Raw genomic sequence first — 21,581 nt, forward strand, 5'->3', positions numbered from 1 at the left:
TACCCTCCTCATAGAAGTAGAAATAATTTGATTAGCTGATCACCATGATCTGTCTGACAATCAAAATGAGACTATCAAAATCTATTAATGGCCACTACTGCGGATGTGGTGAAGGCTTTGGAGGGCGGAGCTCAGACTGAAGCTTCACAGAGAATGAAACGTGATTGGATAAAGCCAGTTTTCGTCCCACTCTGTCTAATGGCGTTGAGAAGCGGTCGGAATTTGTGACTTGCATTAATCAATACTCTGGCATTAATTAACTCTTGGCTTGGACCAAGTTATAAACATTCCCAGCCAATCAACAAAGTGCTTCAGGATCACAGAAGGGTGGGGTATAATTTGATTGGCGGTTGAGCTCAAATATCAACAACCTTTAGCAAAACCGAAACCGAATTGCAGACTGCATCTTAAATCAATAAAAGACAATTCTGTTAGATCGATTTGCTTCGGTTTCATGGTTGCAACACAAATGTCCTGTTTTAAGGAAACATTTGATGTTTTGTATAAGCATTATTACAGGACATTTTGACCGACAAGTTTTTAATTTACCATTTTTCTATACATTTTATCAGGCCGAAAAAGCGGTAATTTACGTGGTAATGGAAACCCTGACACATACGGAGTGACAATGTGTGTGTCATGTAGCGTTGTACAAATTGCTATTGGTTAATGGGGGTCCTGGAGAGATGGGGTTGTCATGGTAACGATGGTTAAATGGAGCCCATCAATTGCTCAGTTGTTTTTTTTTACTGGCCTTGTAAATAGGAGGTAGGTGTGTGTGTGTGTGTGTGTGTGTGTGTGTGTGTGTGTGTGTGTGTGTGTGTGTAAGACAAACGTGTTACACATTCTAACAATGCTCTCCTCTCTCTCACTCCCTGTTTTTCCGTCCACTTGCCGCTGTCTTTCTTCTCCCCTCTTTTGGTGACTCTTTGCCCTTTCTCTCCATAACTCTCTTTCTCTCCATTTCTCCCCTCCCCCACCTCTCTGTCTGTCTATCCTTCTCTGTCGCTTCGTTTAATTTATGTCTCTGTGCATCCCTCTATTCTTCCCCCTCTCCCCCATTTTATTCTCTCCTGTTCTCCCATCCCCCTCTCCCTCTGCATGCTTCCTCTTCTCCTAATGGCTGTCTCTCCTTCTTATCATCTTCTACCTCAATTTCTCTCCTCCTCTGTCTTTCTCTCTCTTACATTTCACTCTTTGCTCTCTTTTCCCCCTCTCTCTCTCTCTCTCTCTCATCTTCTCTGTCTCTTTCTCTCTATTTGTGCCTTTTTACTTTCTCTCTCTCCCTTCTGTCTCTATTCTCTTTACCCTGCCCTCTCTCTTTCTCTTTGCCCTCTCCATACCCCCCTCCCGGTCTTGCTTCCCCCCTCTCTCCCCCTTTCCCTCCATCTTTCTCCTGCTTTCCATCCCTCTCTCTCTTTCCCTCTTTTCCTCCCTTTCTCCCTCCCACCTTCTCTCGCTCCTCTCTCGATCTTTTTGCATACCTCCCTCTGTCCCTCTCTCTCTCTCTGTCACTTTCTTCCTCCATCCCTCCTTCTCTCTGTTACCCCCCCCCTTTCTTTCTCTGCATCCCTCCCTCCATCCCTCTCCCTCTCTCTTTGTTACTCTCTCTTCCTCCATCCATCCTCTCTCTCTCTCTCTGCATCCCTCCCTCCGTCCCTCTCTCCTCTCCTCTCTCCTGTAGCAGTGTTTCCAGATGAGTTGGGTCAGAGTATCCCCCTGACTGAGGAGGAGCAGCGCTCCCTACACTACCAGCCCCTGGAGGGGGAGTGGGGCAACAGCGCCCGCCTAGCGGAGTGCGAGAGGATCATCAACAGCATTGACCAGCTCTGCACGCTCGGTACACACACGTACACACACACACATACACACACACACACACAAACACAGTCATACACACACACACACACACACACACACACAGTGATACACACACACAATCATACACAAAGACCTAACAACAGCACTGCATGCTGGGTAAGTCGCTGTGTGTGAGACTCTTCATACAGTTCATCATACACAGTAAGGATCCAACTTCAGCATCATTCAAAGTCTGACATCATCTACTTAAACACCCCCCCCCCACACACACACACACACACACACACACACACACACACACACACACACACACACACGCACACAAACACACAAACACCAGAAGTGGCATCACCTCATCCTCTCTTACTGTAAGCTGGCCCTTCCTGGCATCACTGCATCAGAGATGACCTCATCAGCACCTTCCCTAATGTGTGTGACATCATCACGTAACGCCACTCACTCTGAATCATTGAAGTACTGTGTACGGACATGGTATTGCACAGAAGCTTACAGTATAGTTGGAAGAGTGTACAACCTAATTTTCCATAACATATGATGACAACGTACATGCATGTTCACTTGTGTGTGTCTGTGTGTGCGTGTGTGTGTGTGTCTGTGTGTGTGTGTGTGTCTGTCTGTCTGTCTGTCTGTCTGTCTGTCTGTCTGTCTGTCTGTGTGTGTGTGTGTGTGTGTGTGTGTGTGTGTGTGTGTGTGTGTGTGTGTGTGTGTGTGTGTTTCTCTCAGATGTGGCTACTCCATTTGCTCTTCCAGTGGACCTGCAGGCTTACCCCACCTACTGCACGTTGGTGGCCTACGTCACCGACCTCAGTACCATCAGGGGCCGACTGGAGAACCGCTTCTACAGGTACACACACAGACACAAACGCACAGACACACACACTCCGAACACACAAACGCACAGGCACACACACTCACACACAACCACACAAACACACACACATACACTTCAACACACAAACGCACAGACACACACAAACAGTATTTATGTCATTGTATATTATATATCCATTTATATTAAAACATCCCCAGTCCTTATAACTCATTCCTTCTAAATACACTCTATTTACAAGCTAATATATGTTTTGTCTATTTACAAACTAATGTATGCGGATATTCTTGTGTGTGTGTGTGTGTGTGTGTGTGTGTGTGTGTGTATTTTTTCAGGCGTATATCGTCTCTGATGTGGGAGGTGCGTTATATTGAACATAACGCACGGGCCTTCAACGAGCCCGGCGCATTTATTGTCCGGACAGCTAAATTTGTCTCTGACCTCATGCTGCAGTTTATCAAGTGAGTTTCACTGTCATACCATTCATCACCATCTCTACACACCACACGATACACAGTTTTGTGCAGTTTACCAACATAAAACAAGGTTTAAAAAAACGTACTGACCGACACCTGTGTTACCTCATCTTGTCTTTGAGATCATCTGTTGAGATTAAGGAAGAATACTTTAATTCGCACAATACACAGACGCTCTTATCCCGAGTAACAGATGCAACATCGTAACAGATAGGGGTGGGGGTCGATTTTTCGATTTCTCTCGATTCTCTCTAGAACGATTCTGTCTCGATTCAGAAAAGTTCATAATCGATTTTTTAATACAAAAAAAAAAAAAAAAATTATTATTTTTTTTTTTTTTTTTTTTTACACATTCATTTTGTGTTGAAATGCAAGCTGCATCGATTATTGCATTGTTCATTGAAAGTCATAATTGTGACAAGGGAAAGCTTTTTCTCTAATAAAAAATATAGAAGGTAATTCATCTGTTGATTTTCTTTAATTATCAAACACAAAGAAGGAAGTGATTTGAGACTCTGAGTAGCAAACTCAGATGTTTTAAAAATCGACATGCATCGATAATCGTTTTATCGGTTTAGAATTGATAATCGATAATCGGTTTAGAATCGATAATCGGTGTAGAATCGATAATCGGTTTAGAATCGAATCGTTGACCACTGAATCGGAATCGAATCGAATCGTGAGGTGCCAAGAGATTCCCACCCCTAGTAACAGATGCATCCTTGGAGAACAGATCAATGACCTTGGAGAACAGATGAATGACCTAGGTGTTGTTAGGCTCTTGTTCCACCTGTTGAGCTCTAAGTCCCTAGATGTTCTGTGTTCTAAGTGTCTAGATGTTCTGCGTTCTAAGTGTCCGCTGTTTTCCGAGGCGCAGAGGGGACGTGTGAACACGAGAGGCCATTCTTAATGTCAGATGGTGCACTCAGCACCTTTGTCCAGCGCAGACATGAGTCAACCCCTCAGTACTCTCTGAGTCACTCAGGCCCAATTAGACATCCTGCTTCCTGCATTTCCTCATCTGAGAGAGAGCAGAGCAGTCAGGAAGGGGTCGGGATTATACTTGCGCTTTATGCCATGGTCACTGGAAATCGCTTTCTCATTGACCAGAGGTATCCAACATTCAGTGCCGATCAGGCAGTTCAGTTCACATCAATTCAGTTCAGTTCTTTACAGTTCATTTTCATTTACTTATGTCTTGTGCTTGTCTGTATTCAACAGGGTGTGGGTCTCAAAGGAACCTTTGACTATTAGGGGTTTTATAATCCATCCACTTAAGGGGTTGTCATAGAATATGATCTGTTCTAAAGGGCGGTTTGGACAGATCTGTTAACACTTCAACTTGTGTCACGATCATAGAAAATATTTGTGCCCTTTATTATTATCAGTCATGTGAAGGCAGGACACGTCACTGCGAGGCGTTTTAGCTTTAATACATTAAAAATGTCGTTCTTCTCATAAAATATGATCAGTGCTCAGAGGCTTTCTGCCTCTACTCCATGTTCCATGTTCTTCATAAGGTCACAGCAAGGTGTTGAATGGCCCAAACCAATTTATTCCAGATACTACTTATGAGGATAGAATATGACAGAGGCTTAAGCAGTCTGTGACTGAGATGGATTTCACGCGCATGTGAAGAGATCATACTCAATATTGATTGTTGTGGTGGCTGTTATTAAATGTTTGCATTTACCTTACCTGCTGACACCCTTGTGGCCTTGTTCAGTTTGTGTTTGTGTGTGATCTGTTTTTACAAGCTACTGTGTTCTGGTGACATCTGTAAAATGATGTCACTCTAATAAAGTTGGGTTCCACATTGAATTGAAGCCCTTTGCAGTATTGATGTTTTTTTTTTTTTTTATCATCGCTATCACCTTGACTGTGGGTGTTGGAGTTGTTTGATTGGTTAGAATAGGTGTGGGGATTTAAAAGGAGGTGATGTGGGTTGTACCATCATTGTGACTTCCCCGTACCCTCCCCCTGGTTTCGAACTCTGGTTTCTCCCCCTCACAGGGACCAAAGTTGCACAGACATCATCCCCCTCTACCACAAAATGAAGAAAGAGACCTTCTCCGATACCAGCAGTGTACGTGACACCCCTCCACACACATTCTCACACAGGCACACACACATACACTCTCTCTTACACTATCTCTCATTCTCTCTGTCTCTCTCTCTCTCTCACTCACACACACGCGCACACACACACACAATCGTGCATTTCTGGCAGGTGTTCTGCTGCGCTTGCATTTATTTGACAGGGCACTGTCATTTTGTTTGTTTCCATGACAACTCAGGATGAAGATGAGGATGTGGATGAGGATGCCCCTGGCACATCCACATGCATTAAGAAGGTACACACACACACACGCACACAATCTATCACCAACAGCATGACCACCACCAGATACTAATAACATCAATATTTAAAGAGTTGTTTTGAATTAGGCAGTATGGTGTAACTCCGTTGTCTTTTACTAGTACATCTTTTCTACATGCAGTGTTCCTTCAGGGACATTAATTATCAGCCAATTCATCTGGTTGGTTATATGCAAACCAGACACGCTACCAGTCATTATATGCAAGGGTATTTTTAATTCATGTTTTGAAAGGGAGAGGGGAATCAGGTAATCGTTATGCAAAGGATCAGCGCAGACATATCAGTACCCTCACGTTGACTCGAAGAAGGTCTCTTGTCTAACTCACTGCCTGTGGATTGACTTCCTCTTTGGTCTCATTTTGATGATGTCATGGGCACAGAAGGCTCAGCGGCCAATGCTGAGGAGCCTACGGAACAAGCCACAGTCACATGACCCAGAGGCCTGGAAGGGGCGCTGCAGAGAGCTGCTGGACCTCATCTTCCAGTGTGAAGACTCCGAGCCATTCAGACAGCCTGTGGATCTGCAGGAATACTCGGTACGCACACGCACGCACACACACACATATACACACACACACACACTCTACCCTGACCCTTCAAATAGCTTTCAGAAACACACTCGTTCCCCCACCCCTTCCACATATACAGATCAGGGTTGTAAACTTCTCGTCTTTCTCAGGATTACCTGGACATAGTGGACACCCCCATGGACTTTGGAACAGTTCTGAACACACTTTTGGCGGACGAGTACGAATCTCCCATGGAGCTTTGCAAAGATGTACGCCTCATCTTCAGCAACTCCAAAGCCTACACGCCCAGCAAGAAGTCAAGGGTGAGCCATTCACCGCATCACCACCACACCTTGTACCATGCTGCCAATTTCTAGGCCACAAAATGCATCTTCATAAATGTTGTAACTTTACTAAGTACAGGTAGGGCTGGGCGATTTAATACAATTTTATTTTCAAATACAAATTTGGTTTCGAACGATTACCAAAACAAGAACGATGAATGTGCCGCATTCCGGTTTCGTTATGTCTTGTTATAAGTCCAGCGCACCCCTTTCCTTTACAGCAGTGCGCTTTCTTCCCTCCCTAAAAGCCTAAACTCACTCTCAGCCAGGCTATGGCATGTTTAATTCAGCTCGAACCAGATGATGGAAAGAGAGCCTTTGGTCAACAAGAAAGGTAAAAACAAACAAACAAAACAAAAAAAAATGCCACTGCTGAAATTTCACACGGTTTATTATTCATGACGAACATTCTATGACGAACAGCTAGATATAGTTAAATGCTACAGGCCTAATCTATGGTGCAAATAAACGGCAACCAGTTAGTTAAGTCACGTCAGAGAGTACTGTATAAGACCAGTGGTGTATTGGGAAATCTTTAACACAGAGATGTTTATTTACCGTGATTTGCATACCTGAAATAAACAGCTTGGTTTGGGTTGATGCAAAAACAGTGGACTTTCCAGTATCACGTTCATGTCACATCTCCGTATAAAAACGTAACCTAATCCAGCACATTTTTAAAGGGACAGTGCACTATTAATCAATGTAGGCCTACTTCATCATACATCGTACTTATCTTTTCAACTGAATACTAAAAAAAAAAAACAGTGCATAGTACCCAGTACACAAATAAATTAAAGATGATTGTTTGAACACTTGTTTGTGCGTACGTCTATTTACCATTTCTAAGAAGAAAAGAAGACAAAATATGAATTAATACAGTAATATATTATTATATAAACATCATATGCATTGATGATAATAAATAAAGTTAATAAGAAATTCTAATTAATAAAAGCACTGGGGTTCCAGCATTGTCCGTGTGCACGACCACATCACAGCTGAAAAAAATCCTGGGGGAAACACTGAATAAGTAATCATGTTAAATAATCGTGATCTCAATATTGACCAAAATAATCGTGATTATGATTTTGCCATAATCGGACAGCCCTAGTTACAGGGCTCTGTAATGACTTCAGCACTTACCTGATCAGCATTCATAGTCTGGAGACAACTTGTTTAAATGATTGAATAGGAGCACATTCATAAATGCCTAGATGCTTTTCCCCACCCCGATCTTCAGAATTGCCTCTTGCTTGAAGCCACATGCTTTGGAAACTCCTTTGAGCCCTGTGCACTGTGCTCGCTACACCGTGTCCTGTTCTGTTTGACTTTTGGAGATACACTGGCTTAATAAAGAGGACCTAGAATGAAGATGAAGATTTCATGTCATGCATTCTTTCATCCTACTTTTTCCAGCTTCTGTAAATCAAGGCTTTCCTCATAATACCTGGGGGGTTACTTTTGTGTAACAATTACGTTAGTGTTGTAAATCTATGCTTTCTGTTGTATAGATCTATAGCATGAGTCTGCGTCTGTCGGCGCTGTTCGAGGAGCACGTCACCTCCATCCTCACCGTCTTCAAGGCCCGCCCAGCGGTTGCAATCGGACCGCTTGACACGGCAACGTCTGCACAGCGAGCGTCTGACAAGGCAGACAATGAAGAGGAGGAAGAGGAGCACCTCACCAGCCAGCAGCACAGGCTCCAGGTAAATGGAGGTTCTGCGATTCACTGAGGGTTTCAAGGATAAGGTATCTCTTAAGACCTTGTCGGAACTATCAAGTGTCAGACACACTAATTCTCCACATTAGTCAGTACTGCAATGAATTGAGCCCAGATGGTCTCAATTCTGATATTTCTGTCACCCAAAGCAGTGAGATGATTCCTAAATTATTATTCCTAGTTTTATTTGTCTCCCTCATTAGTATACGTCTAGGATTTGAATGAGGACCAAGGGTTTGTTGTGATTGTTTAGGCCAAAAGTAATAAAAAGTAATAGAATTTGCTGTGGAAATTCTCACAAATTGCGGTTAAAATGGTGAGGATTTTGAGTTAAATAAAATTGCAAATATCCATGACTTTGCGGAAATATTGCGATAGTAAGAGAAAATTCCCCGATGCGGTAAATCATTGAATTTGCTCGATTTTGTGAAAATGCTAAATCCTGGAGAGACTTCTTGTAGATGTTATGCTGGGCTGTGCTGTGACTGGCTTAACCCCTTATCATCGTTCTTGCTCTTTTCAGCCCAGACAGGAAGAGGCGTGTCTCCTCCCGAGTTCCTCCCCGTGTAAACCACGTATCTCCGCCCCCTCCTCCGGGCCCCTCCTCCAGGTCTGCCACCTTGCGTCAGAACCTCCCCCATATAAATGGGAAGGCGGAACCTGCCGCCGCTGCCATGCGCACGCGCAGATCTGCGCGCTTCGGCGGCAGCACGCACACTCCAACTCACTCACACACCCCCGCACCTGCCAGCGCTCCGCCCTCGCCGCCCCTGGCCGCCACCCACCCGCCGGAGGCATCGCCTCGGATGCTGCGAGCGCACAACTCCAACTCCGCCTCCCTTTCCAGCCCTGCCTCTGTATCCACGGAAACGCCCCATGACCCCGTCAGCTCTGGCAATGAGGGGGGATCCAGGGAGAGGCCCCGACGGAAGCTCCGCACCCCCGTCAGACTCAACCCAGGTACACACACACATAGTGCATGTACACACGCTCACACTCACCTGAGGAATGTTAATGAAGGTAAACGGCGGTGTTGATCATTTGTTATTTATCATGAACACATCATCTCTCACACAAGATCAGTCTGGTCACTCCTATGTCTTATCTCTCTCTATCGCCCCCTCTCTCCCTCTCTCATATCTCCTTGTCTCTCTGTCTCTCCCTCTCTCTTAGGTCCAGTACACGACAGTCCGTCTCAGACCAGCCCCCACCTAAATGGCCACAGCAGTCACGTGACTCTGGGGGTGGGCCGGAGACGAGGCCGGCCACGATTGGACGAGAGGCCTGTTAGACCAGTCGTTGTCCAGGCACCAGAGTCTCCCCCCTTGCCCCGTCCCCCGGGGAAGAAGCGCGGCCGTAAGAGCAAGAAGGAGCTGGAGGAGATGAGGCGGAACTCTGCCCAGGGGGAGGAGCAAGACCGCTCCACGGGAGACGAGGGCGGAGCTTCCTCCTCTGCCCAGGACACCAGCTTATCAGACTCGGGGGCGGGGCTTCCGGAGAGGCCCAGGCGGGGGCGGCCCAGGTTAAACAGGACTCCTGCTCAGGCCCCGGCCCCAGCCGCCTCCACCTCCGCCTCCGCCTCCACCTCCACCTCAACCTCCACCTCCGCCTCCACCTCAACCTCCACCCCCCAGCCGTCCAGTCCCAAAGCAGCTCTGAGGCGGAGCAGCCGCCGCTTCACAGAGGAAACCACGCACCCCGAAACCGATCTCCATGACGATGAGGAGGACCCGGAGGAAGGGGAGTCGGAGGCGGGTGCTGGAGCAGACAAGGGGTCGATGCAGACGCGTAACCAGGGGCGACGGACGGCATACTACAACGAGGACGACTCGGAGGAGGACCAGAGGCAGCTGCTGTTCGAGGACTCCTCGCTCACCTTCGGCACCTCCAGCAAGGGCCGCGTGCGCAAGCTCACAGAGAAGGCCAAGGCCAACCTCATCGGCTGGTAACCACAGCGATGTGTCCGTAACCACGGTGATGTGAGCGCACATGGGGTTGACTTGTCTGAGTGCCCCCACTCTTGCTCCCCCATACACCCTGAGCTGTCCCATGATCCACTGGGGCAATGCCATTCCTGCTGCTATGAGACTGTAAATTGTGTGTGTGACCGTGTGTGTGTGAGAGACTGTGACTGTGTACAGCCTTGCTGAGACACATGGCCTGTGCAATGACATACAAACTTCTGTGGAGACCAGTAGCACCATCCTACGCACACGCACACACACACACACACATTTATACATTCTCACACACAAACATGCACATACAGATGTGCAGTCATACACACACACACACACACACACACACACACACACACACACACACACACACACACACACACTGAACATGGCACTGCCATTGCTTTGTGTTCATTTAACCTATTGTTATGTAGTGTCAGACACCATTACACACACTTTCTCTCTCTTCTCTAATCTATGAGTGTGTGTTTTCATTACATGTCAGTGTGCCTGCCTATGTAGAATGTGTATATGTGTGCTTCAAAATCCAACTGTGTGTGTGTGGTGAGGTCTACTCAACACTTACCTGTGAATCTTCTCTTTTCTCCAGTCCTCAATTATACTCCATTTTCTTGGGCTACATTCAGTTCACTAGTGTCTGCTTGTGCTCTGCTATTCTAGCTCCTAGGTCTTCTTTAAGCGTGGAGTCTCCATACAATGTCTCTTGTGTTAAATGTGAGCCGGTTGTAAACCATTTCAAGCCTACCAAAGCGTTCAGTTTATATTTAAACAACTAGAGGAGTGCGACCCACCCATTTCAAGTAACCTGGATGGTTTACTGTGTGTGTGTGTGAGAGAGAGAGAGAGAGAGAGAGAGAGATCCATCCAGTAAGCAAGTCCAGGAGCTATAAGGTTGTGAGTATCTGTGTGTGCGTGTGTCTGTGTGTGTGTGTGTGTGAGAGAGAGAGAGATAGAGAGAGACCAGCGCAGTGAGTCATTGCATTTGGTTTTCATCATACTCACTCTCCAGTTAGAGCAGACTCACCTGTTCCCAAAGTTGTGTGTGTGTGTGTCAGAGAGAGAGAGAGAGGCAGTGATGCAGTCATGTTTACAAGATGTGACGTCAAGCCATTTTCAACAGCCACTCAACAGTGAGAGAGATGAAGTCATGACGTGTGTGTGTGTGTGTGTGTGTGTGTGTGTGTGTGTGTCCATTGAAACTTTTCTTGGTACCTTTTTAAATACACAAGGTACATGTGGGAGTGTTTCAACACATGATTATGCACTTAAAAACCTGGGGTTTGCTGTATGTTGTGCTAATAGTTTCAGAGGACTTCTGTACATTTTGATATGTAAATCCCTTTGTAAACAGTCTAGTTTTAGGTATTTCTTATGCTGTCCTCTATGGTTGGGCCTGCACTTAATGTGCGCAACTGTAAATGAGCATGAGAGAATTGCTGTCTGCGTGTGTGTGTGTGTATGCGCGCGCGTCCACGTGTTTGGACTGAATAAAGTACGTTCTGATGGTGCCTTGAATTCCCCAACTGTGTGTGTGTGTGTGTGTGTGTGTGTGTGTGTGTGAGAGGATTCTGGAGTAGCTCTGGCCCCTTCCTGGTACCGTCATTGGTACCCAGTGGAATTCTGGTCCACGGGTACCCCTGTAGGACATGGTCTTAGCCCTCTGCTTGCTCCCTGTCATGGTCCTGTGTTCACTGGGCTGATGTGGCTCCATGATTTCTGAACACCCACAGCCAAAGAGGACTGGACAGACTTTTGACTGGATTCTGGAGCCTCTGACAGATCTGGATTTCTTGTGGACTGGTCTTCTGTGAATCTGGATTGATGTGAACTAATTGAGTCCTCTGGAACAGATACACTCTTTATCTGACCTAGTCAGTCAAAGAGTGGATTTGGTCAATGGTTTATTGGATGTTTGGTTCTCTCTTTCTCTCTTTTTTTATATAATTTTATAAAAATTACTCTGTGGTGGTGTGAAGTTGTGAATGTCTAGGAATGTCTTCTTTGTTTAAAAAGCTGGTTTTGGAGAACCAAAGCCTGGTGGCTGTGTGTGTGTGTGTGTGTGTGTGTGTGTGGTGTGTGTGTGTGTGTGTGTGTGTGTGTGTGTGTGTGTGTGTGTGTGTGTGTGTGTGTGTGTGTGTGTGTGTGTGTGTGTGAGAGAGAGTGTGTGTGTGCGTGTCCAACCTCTTTGGCACCAGTGTGTGTTGTGTTAAGGTTTTTGAGTGTACGTATTTTTATACTCCTATGACTATGATACCCATATAATATCCCACCAACCCTTACAAACAAAGCAATGGAGTGCTGCACAGGATGTGACATCATGCTACCCACCCATCACGTGACTTGTGGAGCCTGGGGTGAGAAGGGAGAAGTCAAATGGGGGGAGGGGGGGGGCTGCATGCAACCTTTCCCAGAATCCTCTCTGTGTGAGGTTTGGGAAGAGGCTTTACTGTCCTCTGGTTTCCATGGAGATTGGATTAGAGGACTTTATATGTTAGTTTGTATACTTTTATATAAAAAAGTAAATGCAAAAAAAACATAAGCATAGAATGTATGTGTAGGGAGTACTGCTGTCATATTAGTTCATACTGATATTTTAAAGAAATAAACAGTTGTGTTTACAATGCTGTCCCTCAGTTATGTGTTTGACATGTCATTGTTTTAACCACAAACCTTTACACTTTAAACACACTTTTTATACTGCCAAAGGTGTTTGACAGTGTACGTAGGACAAATTGTATAGATCCATTCTGTTGAGGATACTGCCATCTCGTGTCACTCCGCTGCCACAGCGCCTGCTAAACATATCCGGCTGAGGCACCCCTTCCTGACGTGGCGGCGCGAGAGACGGGTGCCTCTAGTCGTGTAGGACAGTCATTGGACGCGTGCGCCTCTTGGTCTTTTTGTTATTAATATAAACGCGCAGGTGCCAGACCGAAACTGAACGCTCATGCAAATGTAACCCGCAAAACTTTAAAGAGGGGGCACGACATGATTCCACTTCTCGCTAAACGTTGTAGCTAGTAAACCTGCCGTTTAATATGACTTAAGTGAGGCAATATTTTGTTGGTTTAATATAAATTTGGTTTAAAATCTGGAGACGCAGAGCTACTGTCAGCTTACCTGTCAAGGTAGGATATTATGGTGTTCAACCCACTGGTTGAAATTGGTAAAGTTGACACTGATATCAATTTAATTTAATTAAATGTATTCTACATGCACCAAGTATTTAAATTAATTACAAAGCTTCCTTATCCTCAAAAATATATTGTGTAAAGCTCGGCTGCCAAGCTGCTCGAATCAGCTGTAGCACTATGCCACTGGCTGGATTTGTCCTTGAGTTTTGCGTTCAGTAGGCTATTGACCGGAGTGCTGTGTGGTCTCTCCGTCAGAATTAGCAGGTGGTAAAGTTATGCCTCAGATCACCACTACAGCCATATTACAGCTGACGCTCCTACTCTCGGCTTTACCCGCGCAATTCCTCATCTCCAAATGGACCAGGGGATCAGCGGTAGAGCGCTTCCACGCTATTAAAAGGCAGGCATATCTCTCTCTCTCTCTCTCTCTCTCTCTGAATGTGCTTGTGTCTGTCAATAATTTCATGACATTTTCAATTTGTTCGCTGTAGTCTTTTGAAAGCCTGGAATGACCTGAGGTTATCTTACCTGAACGCCAGCGCTTGGGGCGAGTGGGTAACGTCGTGGGTGCCCGAAGTGACGTGAGTTCATTACTTTCAAATAGTGCTTGCCTTGAAGTGCACATTACCCGCCGTAGCCTCCGTGCCTTATGGAAATTAAGACAACAGCTTTTACAGGTTCTTTGACAGCCCGGAGGAAGAGGAGGATGTGGAGGATGGCACCCCTCCCATTGAGGTGTTGCTCCAAGACAACGATCTTGGTTACTTTGGAGGTAAGACGAAAGCACATTCTTTAGAGACCTGTCTCTTCAAGGAGGTAAAAACGAATCTTTGTTATAACCATGATTATGACAATCTTATAAAGACTAACTTTTTAATTTCCTTGATATTATTTATATTTTTTGCATCCGTGTTGCTCTTCTCTTCTCTCCTTCAAGCCCTTGTAAGCTCAAGAAGGGAATAGCTGTAAAGAAGTATCAGTAACAATGTGTGGTTTTCACAGCAGTACAGTTTCATTTAGTTTAACAGTGGACTTGCTCACTGAAGTAAGGGAGTGTTGAAATATACCATCTTGTCAATGAGATTTGCCACCAAGGAGGCACATGAACATATTTTAAATTCATAGAGTGAATCTGGGGAAACATGTTTTCATGTGTGTGTGTGTGTGTGTGTGTGTGTGTGTGTGTGTGTGTGTGTGTGTGTGAAAGCCTCAAAAGATATCCACAGCCCACGGCCAGCATATGTGTTGCACAGGGTGGGTCAGGTTGTCATGGAGAATCAGAACCACATGGTTGGCGTGATTGTGGGCTGGGATGCTGAACTGCGAGCACCATCAAAGTGGATCAAGAAAAGATACACTGAGTCAGAGGTATACACATTTCTACGTACACATGTGCAGACTAGACAAGTTAGGTTTCCAGAAAGGTTTCTTGAATTGAATTATGTATGTAATTGTGAAAGCTAAATGTCCACATATTTTTGTCTCTCTCTCACTGTGTGTGTGTGTGTGTGTGTGTTGTGTGTGTGTGTGTGTGTGTGTGTGTGTGTGTGTGTGTGTGTGTGTGTGTGTGTGTGTGTGTGTTTGTGTGTGTGTATTTGTGTGTGTAGCTGCAAAGTGCAGCAGATAGTCCTCATTATAAGGTTGTGTTTAGTGGCCCCGCCTCAACCTCTATAATGGTGGGATACCTGCCTCAGTCAACCCTGAAGCTCATCAGAGGATACAAGGTACAACACACACACACACACACACACACAAATGCACACATCCATTCAACTTTTCCATTTGTCATTCTATTTGTTACAACGCCTTGTATGCAGTTGTATTTTGGAATGGCATTGTATCAAGGTGTGTATGCATGTGTGTGTGTGTGTGTGGTGTATGTGTGTGTGTGCATGTGTGTGTGTACGTGTGTGTGTGTTGTGTGTGTGTGTGTGTGTGTGTGTGTGTGTGTGTGTGTGTGTTTTCTCTGCACCTTTACTCAGCCGGACATCCCCACCCTTGACATGTACTTCTCCGATTTTGATGGAGGGAAGTTTGTGATGTTGCCTTGGCTGGAACAGATCTACCCTGAAGACTGAGGGAAAAGGTGGAGGAAGAGAGGTGAATAGAGCAGAGACAGAGAAAGGGGGGATAGATTGAGACAGAACAGTTAAAGAAAGAACAAGAGTATACAATGTATCTGTGTGTGTGTGTGTGTGTGTGTGTGTGTGTATGCAAGTGTTTGACAATGATAGATGAACAACAGCCAACCCACTGATGCAGGAGTGAAGGAGTTTACAAGTAATAGTCTCATCACAGGCTTGAAGACTGAACTGTTTGTTTCTTAGCTATACATGCCTGTGATGGAATGATTATTATAAGAGAGAAAGTGATGTAGCTGTTGCCAAGGTGGTGCTTTGAAATGATCATTGATTTTATTGACTGTTATGTTGGACGAATACTGTGGGACTTTCAGCATCAAGGCACCATGTGGAGGTTTGCTCCGCTTTGCCCAATTGGTCATTATGAACATTTACTTTTCCATTTCAATAAAATTGTCTTTGCCATGCTCCATGTGGCTCGATAATCCTCCTTTGTAAAATGTGGTTTGTTTTAGAGACTGGTACGAATACAGGGCCCTCGGAAAATTTCAGTTCTTCTCATTAACTGACAAAACTTTGTTTAATCCAATTCTGTCACAGAATACAAACCAGTACAAATTCCCCTTGGGACAGTAAACAGTGCTATCCCACAGTTATAATACATTACAGTGCTCTTGATTTGCTAATTGTGACCTGACCTCAGGGCCTTCGAGTGTCTCTTTGGTGAATAACTGCTCTTTACAGAAGATCGTTTGAAAGACAGTGGAAATACAGTGCAAAGCCACAAATGATCAGTCTTGAACTGATGTTTTGTTAACAGTTCATTGCTCTTTGTCAAAACTTTCTTTCCCATCCCTCCTACGTTCAGCTGTACAGGAAATACCTCTCACAATAATTTAAGCCAATCCGTCACTAAGGCATCCATCCATTCACTCATCAATACATTTTCAGCATGGGCCCACATCTATAAATATTACTGATACTGAGGGAGTAGAACCGTGATTAAATTATTTCAGATGGCAACAAATATTATACTCAACAGACATAGCTCAAAATGATACTCCATGTATCATTTAATGACAATCATAGTATTTTCTTGAATGATACTCCATGTTCCATTTAATGACAATCATAGTGTTATTAAGTTTGAGAAAATAGGCCCTGGTCTTCTCAGAAGTTAGTGCCTGAGCATGACAGAGTAGAGAGAGGCTATATCCAAGCAATGGTTGTAGGTCCCTATAGTTTCTTTCTGGGTCGGTCTTTGGGTCGAAGTTCAAAGGTCACAAACACGCGCGAGGAGACAGTGTGAGCGATAAGCCCTGCTCTCTGGTGTAATGTGAGGGTTGTGTCTCTTCCATTGGGGAAACCGCCGCTCCATTCGCGTGACTCTTCCTCCCGGACCAGCAAGGCCCGCCCGAGACCTTGTCCCAGAGTGCAACACACCTCACTCGCTTTCAGACGAGCGTTCTCCACCGCTGCCACACACACACGTCGCCTGGAAAAGCGCAGCACAGGGAGTACACGTTATGTCAATCACATACAATCAATCAATCAATTTATTTATTTGATCAAGAGGGACAGTGTACATTCATGAACATTAAAATGTAAATGCACCCAATAATAGCCAAAAGACTAGTTTCCATTGACAGTCCCCCTGCCAGAGTGAAAAAAGGCTATACAACCTAAATAAAAAGGCATTAACGTATATATATCAAACATAACATTGACAATATATCAAAAATAAAATAAAATCCCAATATACAAGCTCCACTTAGTCCTTAACCATGGGTAGAAGGGAAAGAACAAAGTGGTAAACAAAAATAATTCTACTGGATACTGATACAGTGCCCTTGCTCTGCTTTATGCTTGTGTTCTGCAGTCACTGTACCTGTGCAATAACATCATCTGATCAAGATTGACATCAGATTAATACGGTAACATCTTGTGAAATATGAGAAAGTGTAATGATAATGGATAATGGATCAGAAACTATATAGGTAGGCCTATGGTTGGATTTCAAAGTCAAGGGAATATACAAGGAGGAAGGAACAAGAAGATGCATTGATAACCTTCCTGTAACAGAAAGGTTATTAATGAGTCTTCTTTAGGAATTCTCTGTCCAAAGCTTGATGAAACAATCTTGATAGTGTGTGTGGTGTGTGTGTGTGTGTGTGTGTGTGTGTGTGTGTGTGTGTGTGTGCCTACCTTAGTGTACTGAGGCACTCCGGGCTGTGTATGAACTGTGGATCTCCAACACACACACTCTTATCCAACTTCTCCAACAGAACGGTTCGCACTCTCTGCATCTTGTCGAAATCTAAGAACACCACTCGGACCTGGATCCCGCATAATATTGAGGATCACAGGATAATGTGTAAGGAAAACATTTACTGTCTAAAACAAACTAACCCACTAACTAAAATAATAATATCCTGCTGGCCAGGCACTTACCTCGGCCTCCATAATGTAAAGGTCATCCACTCTTTGGATGTATTTCGTGACGGCTGTGTCTGCCACCTTTAAAAGACAGACTCGAGGTTAGATACATTATAAAAAACAGCATTTGTGTCGCAGACTAGAATAATTACCACCATAATAACTTATAAAAACTGCTGCCAACTTTACCTTCACGTCGTGCTGTCGGACAGTCTGAAGAATGTATTCCACACGTCGCGAGACGCTGTTCTTAACATCATTTACAGACTCTTTGCTGCTGCTAACACTGATGGAAACAGAAGCCCGGTCGGGCGGGCAGGATAACTCCGCACTTCCCGTAACCTGAACTTCTCTCGGGGGTATTTGTGCCTCTGCTGTTGTCGGTTTACCGACCCGACCGAAGTCTACCAAGTTTTCGTCGCCGTATGAATCAGATGCAACTGGAAGCAGGGCAGCAAACACACGAGAGGGGCTGCTAGCCATTGCTGTAGACCAGAAAGCTGCGGAGTGCTACTATGGTAACATGAAAGTAGGGCATGACGGGACACGTAGTCTTGCGATAGTGCCTAGCTCCAAGATGAATATTTTCCACTGGGAGAAGAAGCAATAGTCTTCGAAGATCCACTATATCCACTCTCATTTTGTCAGTAAATGGCTGTTCGTATTTCATGTGAAGTACGTGTTTCGTAAACGGCCGTCTAATTTCACTTAGCCTAAGCCTGTAGTCATCTAGACCCATAATTTTAGTCTGATTAGAATAGTCCTACACAATTCAACCGCCAACACAGGGTGGCACTATAGGACAATTAATCAAACTTTTCATCACCAGAAACCGTCAGTAGACTTCAGTGGGTCATTCAGGACTGCTGTTTTTTTTATTTTTTTTCAGCTGAAGCTCTGCAACAAGTTCAAGCCCACCTAGCCTGCCAGTGGGCTTACGTCTTCCGTGGACAGTGAAAGCTTTTTCTTTTTGGTGGTGGACGGTTGAGTCAGTGCAGAGTTGGCTTTTTCAAAACACTTGTACTGATGTCCGTCACATCAGTAAACTACGTGAACTAAACTGAGGATACTTTTGCATTTGCTTTGATACAAAATGCATTCAATCACCACTTTTTCATGAATACTTCCCTCAGTCAGTGTTCACCACCAGCAAAACTACAACTAATACAACTACAGCACATTTTGCAGATATCCTTCTCTGTTCCAAACAGTTAACTCTCAATTCAAAACCTGAGAAAATGTAGATCACTGTAGTTGCAAATATGCTTTATTTTGATAGACAAATTGAACTATACTCTTGAAATAAGACAAATTGTTCTGATTTCAAAATGCAGCCTTGTTACCATGAATACAAAAGTTATTACAATTGCATTGAAATGTGCATGTTCATAGGCAAAATATAGATGTAGTTGCTGCTGAAGAGATTTTTCCACTTTTGCTGTTGTCCATGTAAGTCATGGACTATCAATGACAGAAAGTGACTCAAGAATGCAACTACAGTACATTTATCACACTGAATAGTGGAATCTACAATACCGTAACAGGCCAACTACTGTAACAGATGAAAAGTTTTGTTCTTGGTGTCATGATAGCTGCTTGGCTTGAAATATTTTTTGGGTGTGGAGGATTCGCTTGCAGAAGTGGATAAGATATGTCAAAGTTTTTTTTTTCTTTTTTCTAAAGATTCAAGGCAAGGGAGAATGTTGCAGTAAATGTGAAGTTCGTTAAAAAACACCATAGAACAGTATTAGGTTTCCCATAGAGTTCTTTTGGTTGTATCATGTTGTCGTTTGACTTATTGGAAATGAAAAGTATCTGCACAATATTTGTTGTACTATGGTTTACCACTGAAATTTCAGCATAGAACTGTCATGAAGCATATTGCAGAATTTCCTATTTATTTGTTTGGTATTACAAAACATACTGTAAAGAGGTGTCATACCTCTTCCTTTTTGTGATGCAACACTAATCTATGCAAATATAGAGGATATGGCAAGACACGCTTCAAGTTGTTTGTGTTTTTTAGTTCATTGTATGTTAAGTGATAAATTAGTCTTGCTGGGTGAGAGCATTTGTTATAGTTATGGCAGCACAAGTCACTTTTGAGTGAAATATGAAGGGTTTTGGTGGTTGTAGTGCATTTTGCATGAAAGCTTAACTGATGCGCTATTGAAAAAGCGGACATGGTATTGACCAACGTGTCAAAATGATTGAAAAAAACCTGTAAACAACAACAACAATAATAATGTAGTCATTGATTATGTTTCTTGATGATTAATTGTGACTATTATTATTGTTGTTGATGTCGTTGTTATAAATAATAACATTGTAAATGTTTTGAACACTCAGCCATTCATTATTTTTCTACCCCCAACCTTTTTCCATAATATTTTTTCTAAATCTAAAGGCAAATTAGTTAACTTGTCAGAATATAGTTTATAGCCTATGGGCTTTTTTAATGAAGGTTACCTGTTACAACAATGATACGAGAAAAACAGAAATAATGGCCAAGCTTAATGGCAGTCCCCTAACATCACATTGTCTATATTATTATAATATTGGCTATCATTATGATTATATTGGCATATCTTCGAATATCAGGGATTAACTAATTAATAGACATTTTAGCCAAACTGATTCAGCAAACTGTTGAGCACTCTTCATGCAATCCAGGCTTATTCTAACCTATAAGCTTCCGTTCTTTTTTTTTCTGGACTTTTTCTTCACCCAACAATGAATCCAAACTACATGCTGTTTTTGTTTTTGTTTTCGCTCAAACTAGTATAAATTAATTTGTTTTATAAACGGATCTGATGCGTCAAGACTTGGAGTTGATCATCATTTGTTTGGCACAGTGTAGTAGACCATCACAGTGTAGACCAGAGCCCTGCTGGTTTGAGTTTTAATGGTTTTCATCCCTAATGCAGCGTGCTTGTGGACAGGCCATAGATTTGAAAGCCACTCATTTTGTTAAACAATGCTGTTTGTTTTCTTTTCTTCCAATATTAAACTGTGAACCGTTCTTTTTAATCTCGGGCTGAAAATGCGGAGTTCATATTTGTTGATATTGTCTCGAGTTTCGCATATCTTCCTCTCTTCGCTTTTTGAAAGTGTATATCTGATGCAATGACTTTGCCAAAATATATGCGGTGGACTATTTTATTTGCTTTGCAGTGTGGGCTTTGAGTTTGGCACCTTGCCATTCTATTGAAGGAGCGGATCTTGTAATTTTTCCTACTGCGACTGGGGACAGAAAGTTGGACACTGAGAAGCTTCTCTGGCCGCTTCAAAAGAGTGTCGATAGTGCTCTAGATAACGGGGGGGGGGGAACCCGGGGGAAAGGCGAGGCGAGTTCCGCGATGTGAGTAAACGGGGCGCGCGGCCCACTCAGGGAAAGGTCCTCTCTCTCTCTCTCTCTCTCTCTCTTTCTCCCTCTCTCTCTCTCTCTCTCTCTCTCTCTCTCTCTTTCAGTCTTTGTCTCTGTCACTGGCGCACTCATCTCTACGCACACATACATATACGCACACACTCGCACACACACACACACACACACACACACACACACACACACACACACACATCACTCCCAGTACGTAATAAAATGAACAGTTTTGGAATGTCTCTGTCTCTCCTCCCATTCCCTGACATAAACTGTGCGTCCTCTCGTATTGTCCAAGAAAATCACCCTTCATCTTGCATGCGGCGATAAATCATGTATGTGTTATACCCGACGTGTCAAATGAATGTTTCTGCGTGTTATTTACGGGCCTTCATATCAAACACAGTAAGAGCACGAGCAGAAGACAGAGGGAGAGGTGCTGTCATGGAATTCCAAGACCGAGTGGCTC

At 43.9% G+C, this 21,581-nt stretch overlaps 3 protein-coding genes across 3 annotated transcripts in view; 2 read left to right on the forward strand and 1 right to left on the reverse strand.

Annotated features, from left to right (window-relative positions):
• LOC105904209 (pleckstrin homology domain interacting protein) overlaps positions 1 to 10,387 on the forward strand; it is a 55,383-nt gene extending 44,996 nt beyond the window's left edge. Inside the window, 11 exon segments of the mRNA XM_031581908.2 lie at positions 1,685 to 1,840; positions 2,566 to 2,686; positions 3,007 to 3,132; positions 5,161 to 5,233; positions 5,445 to 5,501; positions 5,908 to 6,063; positions 6,207 to 6,359; positions 7,895 to 7,969; positions 7,971 to 8,089; positions 8,627 to 9,063; positions 9,277 to 10,387. Of these exon segments, the coding sequence (XP_031437768.1) occupies positions 1,685 to 1,840; positions 2,566 to 2,686; positions 3,007 to 3,132; positions 5,161 to 5,233; positions 5,445 to 5,501; positions 5,908 to 6,063; positions 6,207 to 6,359; positions 7,895 to 7,969; positions 7,971 to 8,089; positions 8,627 to 9,063; positions 9,277 to 10,052 (2,249 nt within the window). The 3' untranslated portion in view covers positions 10,053 to 10,387.
• Positions 10,388 to 12,959: 2,572 nt separating this feature from the next.
• On the forward strand, positions 12,960 to 15,784 carry si:dkey-261l7.2. The gene is made up of 7 exons (XM_031581909.2): positions 12,960 to 13,210; positions 13,472 to 13,616; positions 13,708 to 13,797; positions 13,894 to 13,988; positions 14,424 to 14,584; positions 14,824 to 14,940; positions 15,199 to 15,784. The coding sequence occupies exons 2-7, from the start codon at positions 13,492 to 13,494 to the stop codon at positions 15,292 to 15,294; spliced, it is 684 nt and encodes a 227-aa protein (XP_031437769.1). The 5' UTR covers positions 12,960 to 13,210; positions 13,472 to 13,491; the 3' UTR covers positions 15,295 to 15,784.
• Positions 15,785 to 15,858: 74 nt separating this feature from the next.
• On the reverse strand, positions 15,859 to 18,233 carry irak1bp1 (interleukin-1 receptor-associated kinase 1 binding protein 1). Its single transcript, XM_012832057.3, has 4 exons — positions 17,923 to 18,233; positions 17,749 to 17,814; positions 17,503 to 17,633; positions 15,859 to 16,792 (listed from the first exon to the last, which is right to left on the reverse strand). The coding sequence occupies exons 1-4, from the start codon at positions 18,214 to 18,216 to the stop codon at positions 16,534 to 16,536; spliced, it is 750 nt and encodes a 249-aa protein (XP_012687511.2). The 5' UTR covers positions 18,217 to 18,233; the 3' UTR covers positions 15,859 to 16,533.
• Between the last annotated feature and the right edge of the window lie 3,348 nt (positions 18,234 to 21,581).

This window comes from Clupea harengus, chromosome 15, assembly GCF_900700415.2.
Source record: "Clupea harengus chromosome 15, Ch_v2.0.2, whole genome shotgun sequence".
Taxonomy (NCBI): domain Eukaryota; kingdom Metazoa; phylum Chordata; class Actinopteri; order Clupeiformes; family Clupeidae; genus Clupea; species Clupea harengus.

Excerpts from the sequence above, each read along its gene's own strand:
- si:dkey-261l7.2 (XM_031581909.2), top strand. The coding sequence starts at position 13,492 with ATGCCTCAGATCACCACTACAGCCATATTACAGCTGACGCTCCTACTC. Across the intron at positions 13,798-13,893 it reads TCGTGGGTGCCCGAAGTGAC|GTTCTTTGACAGCCCGGAGG; the intron begins GTGAGTTCATTA and ends CAGCTTTTACAG. Across the intron at positions 14,941-15,198 it reads AGCTCATCAGAGGATACAAG|CCGGACATCCCCACCCTTGA; the intron begins GTACAACACACA and ends ACCTTTACTCAG.
- irak1bp1 (XM_012832057.3), bottom strand. The coding sequence starts at position 18,216 with ATGGCTAGCAGCCCCTCTCGTGTGTTTGCTGCCCTGCTTCCAGTTGCA. Across the intron at positions 17,815-17,922 it reads TCCGACAGCACGACGTGAAG|GTGGCAGACACAGCCGTCAC; the intron begins GTAAAGTTGGCA and ends TGTCTTTTAAAG. Across the intron at positions 16,793-17,502 it reads GAGTGCCTCAGTACACTAAG|GCGACGTGTGTGTGTGGCAG; the intron begins GTAGGCACACAC and ends GCGCTTTTCCAG.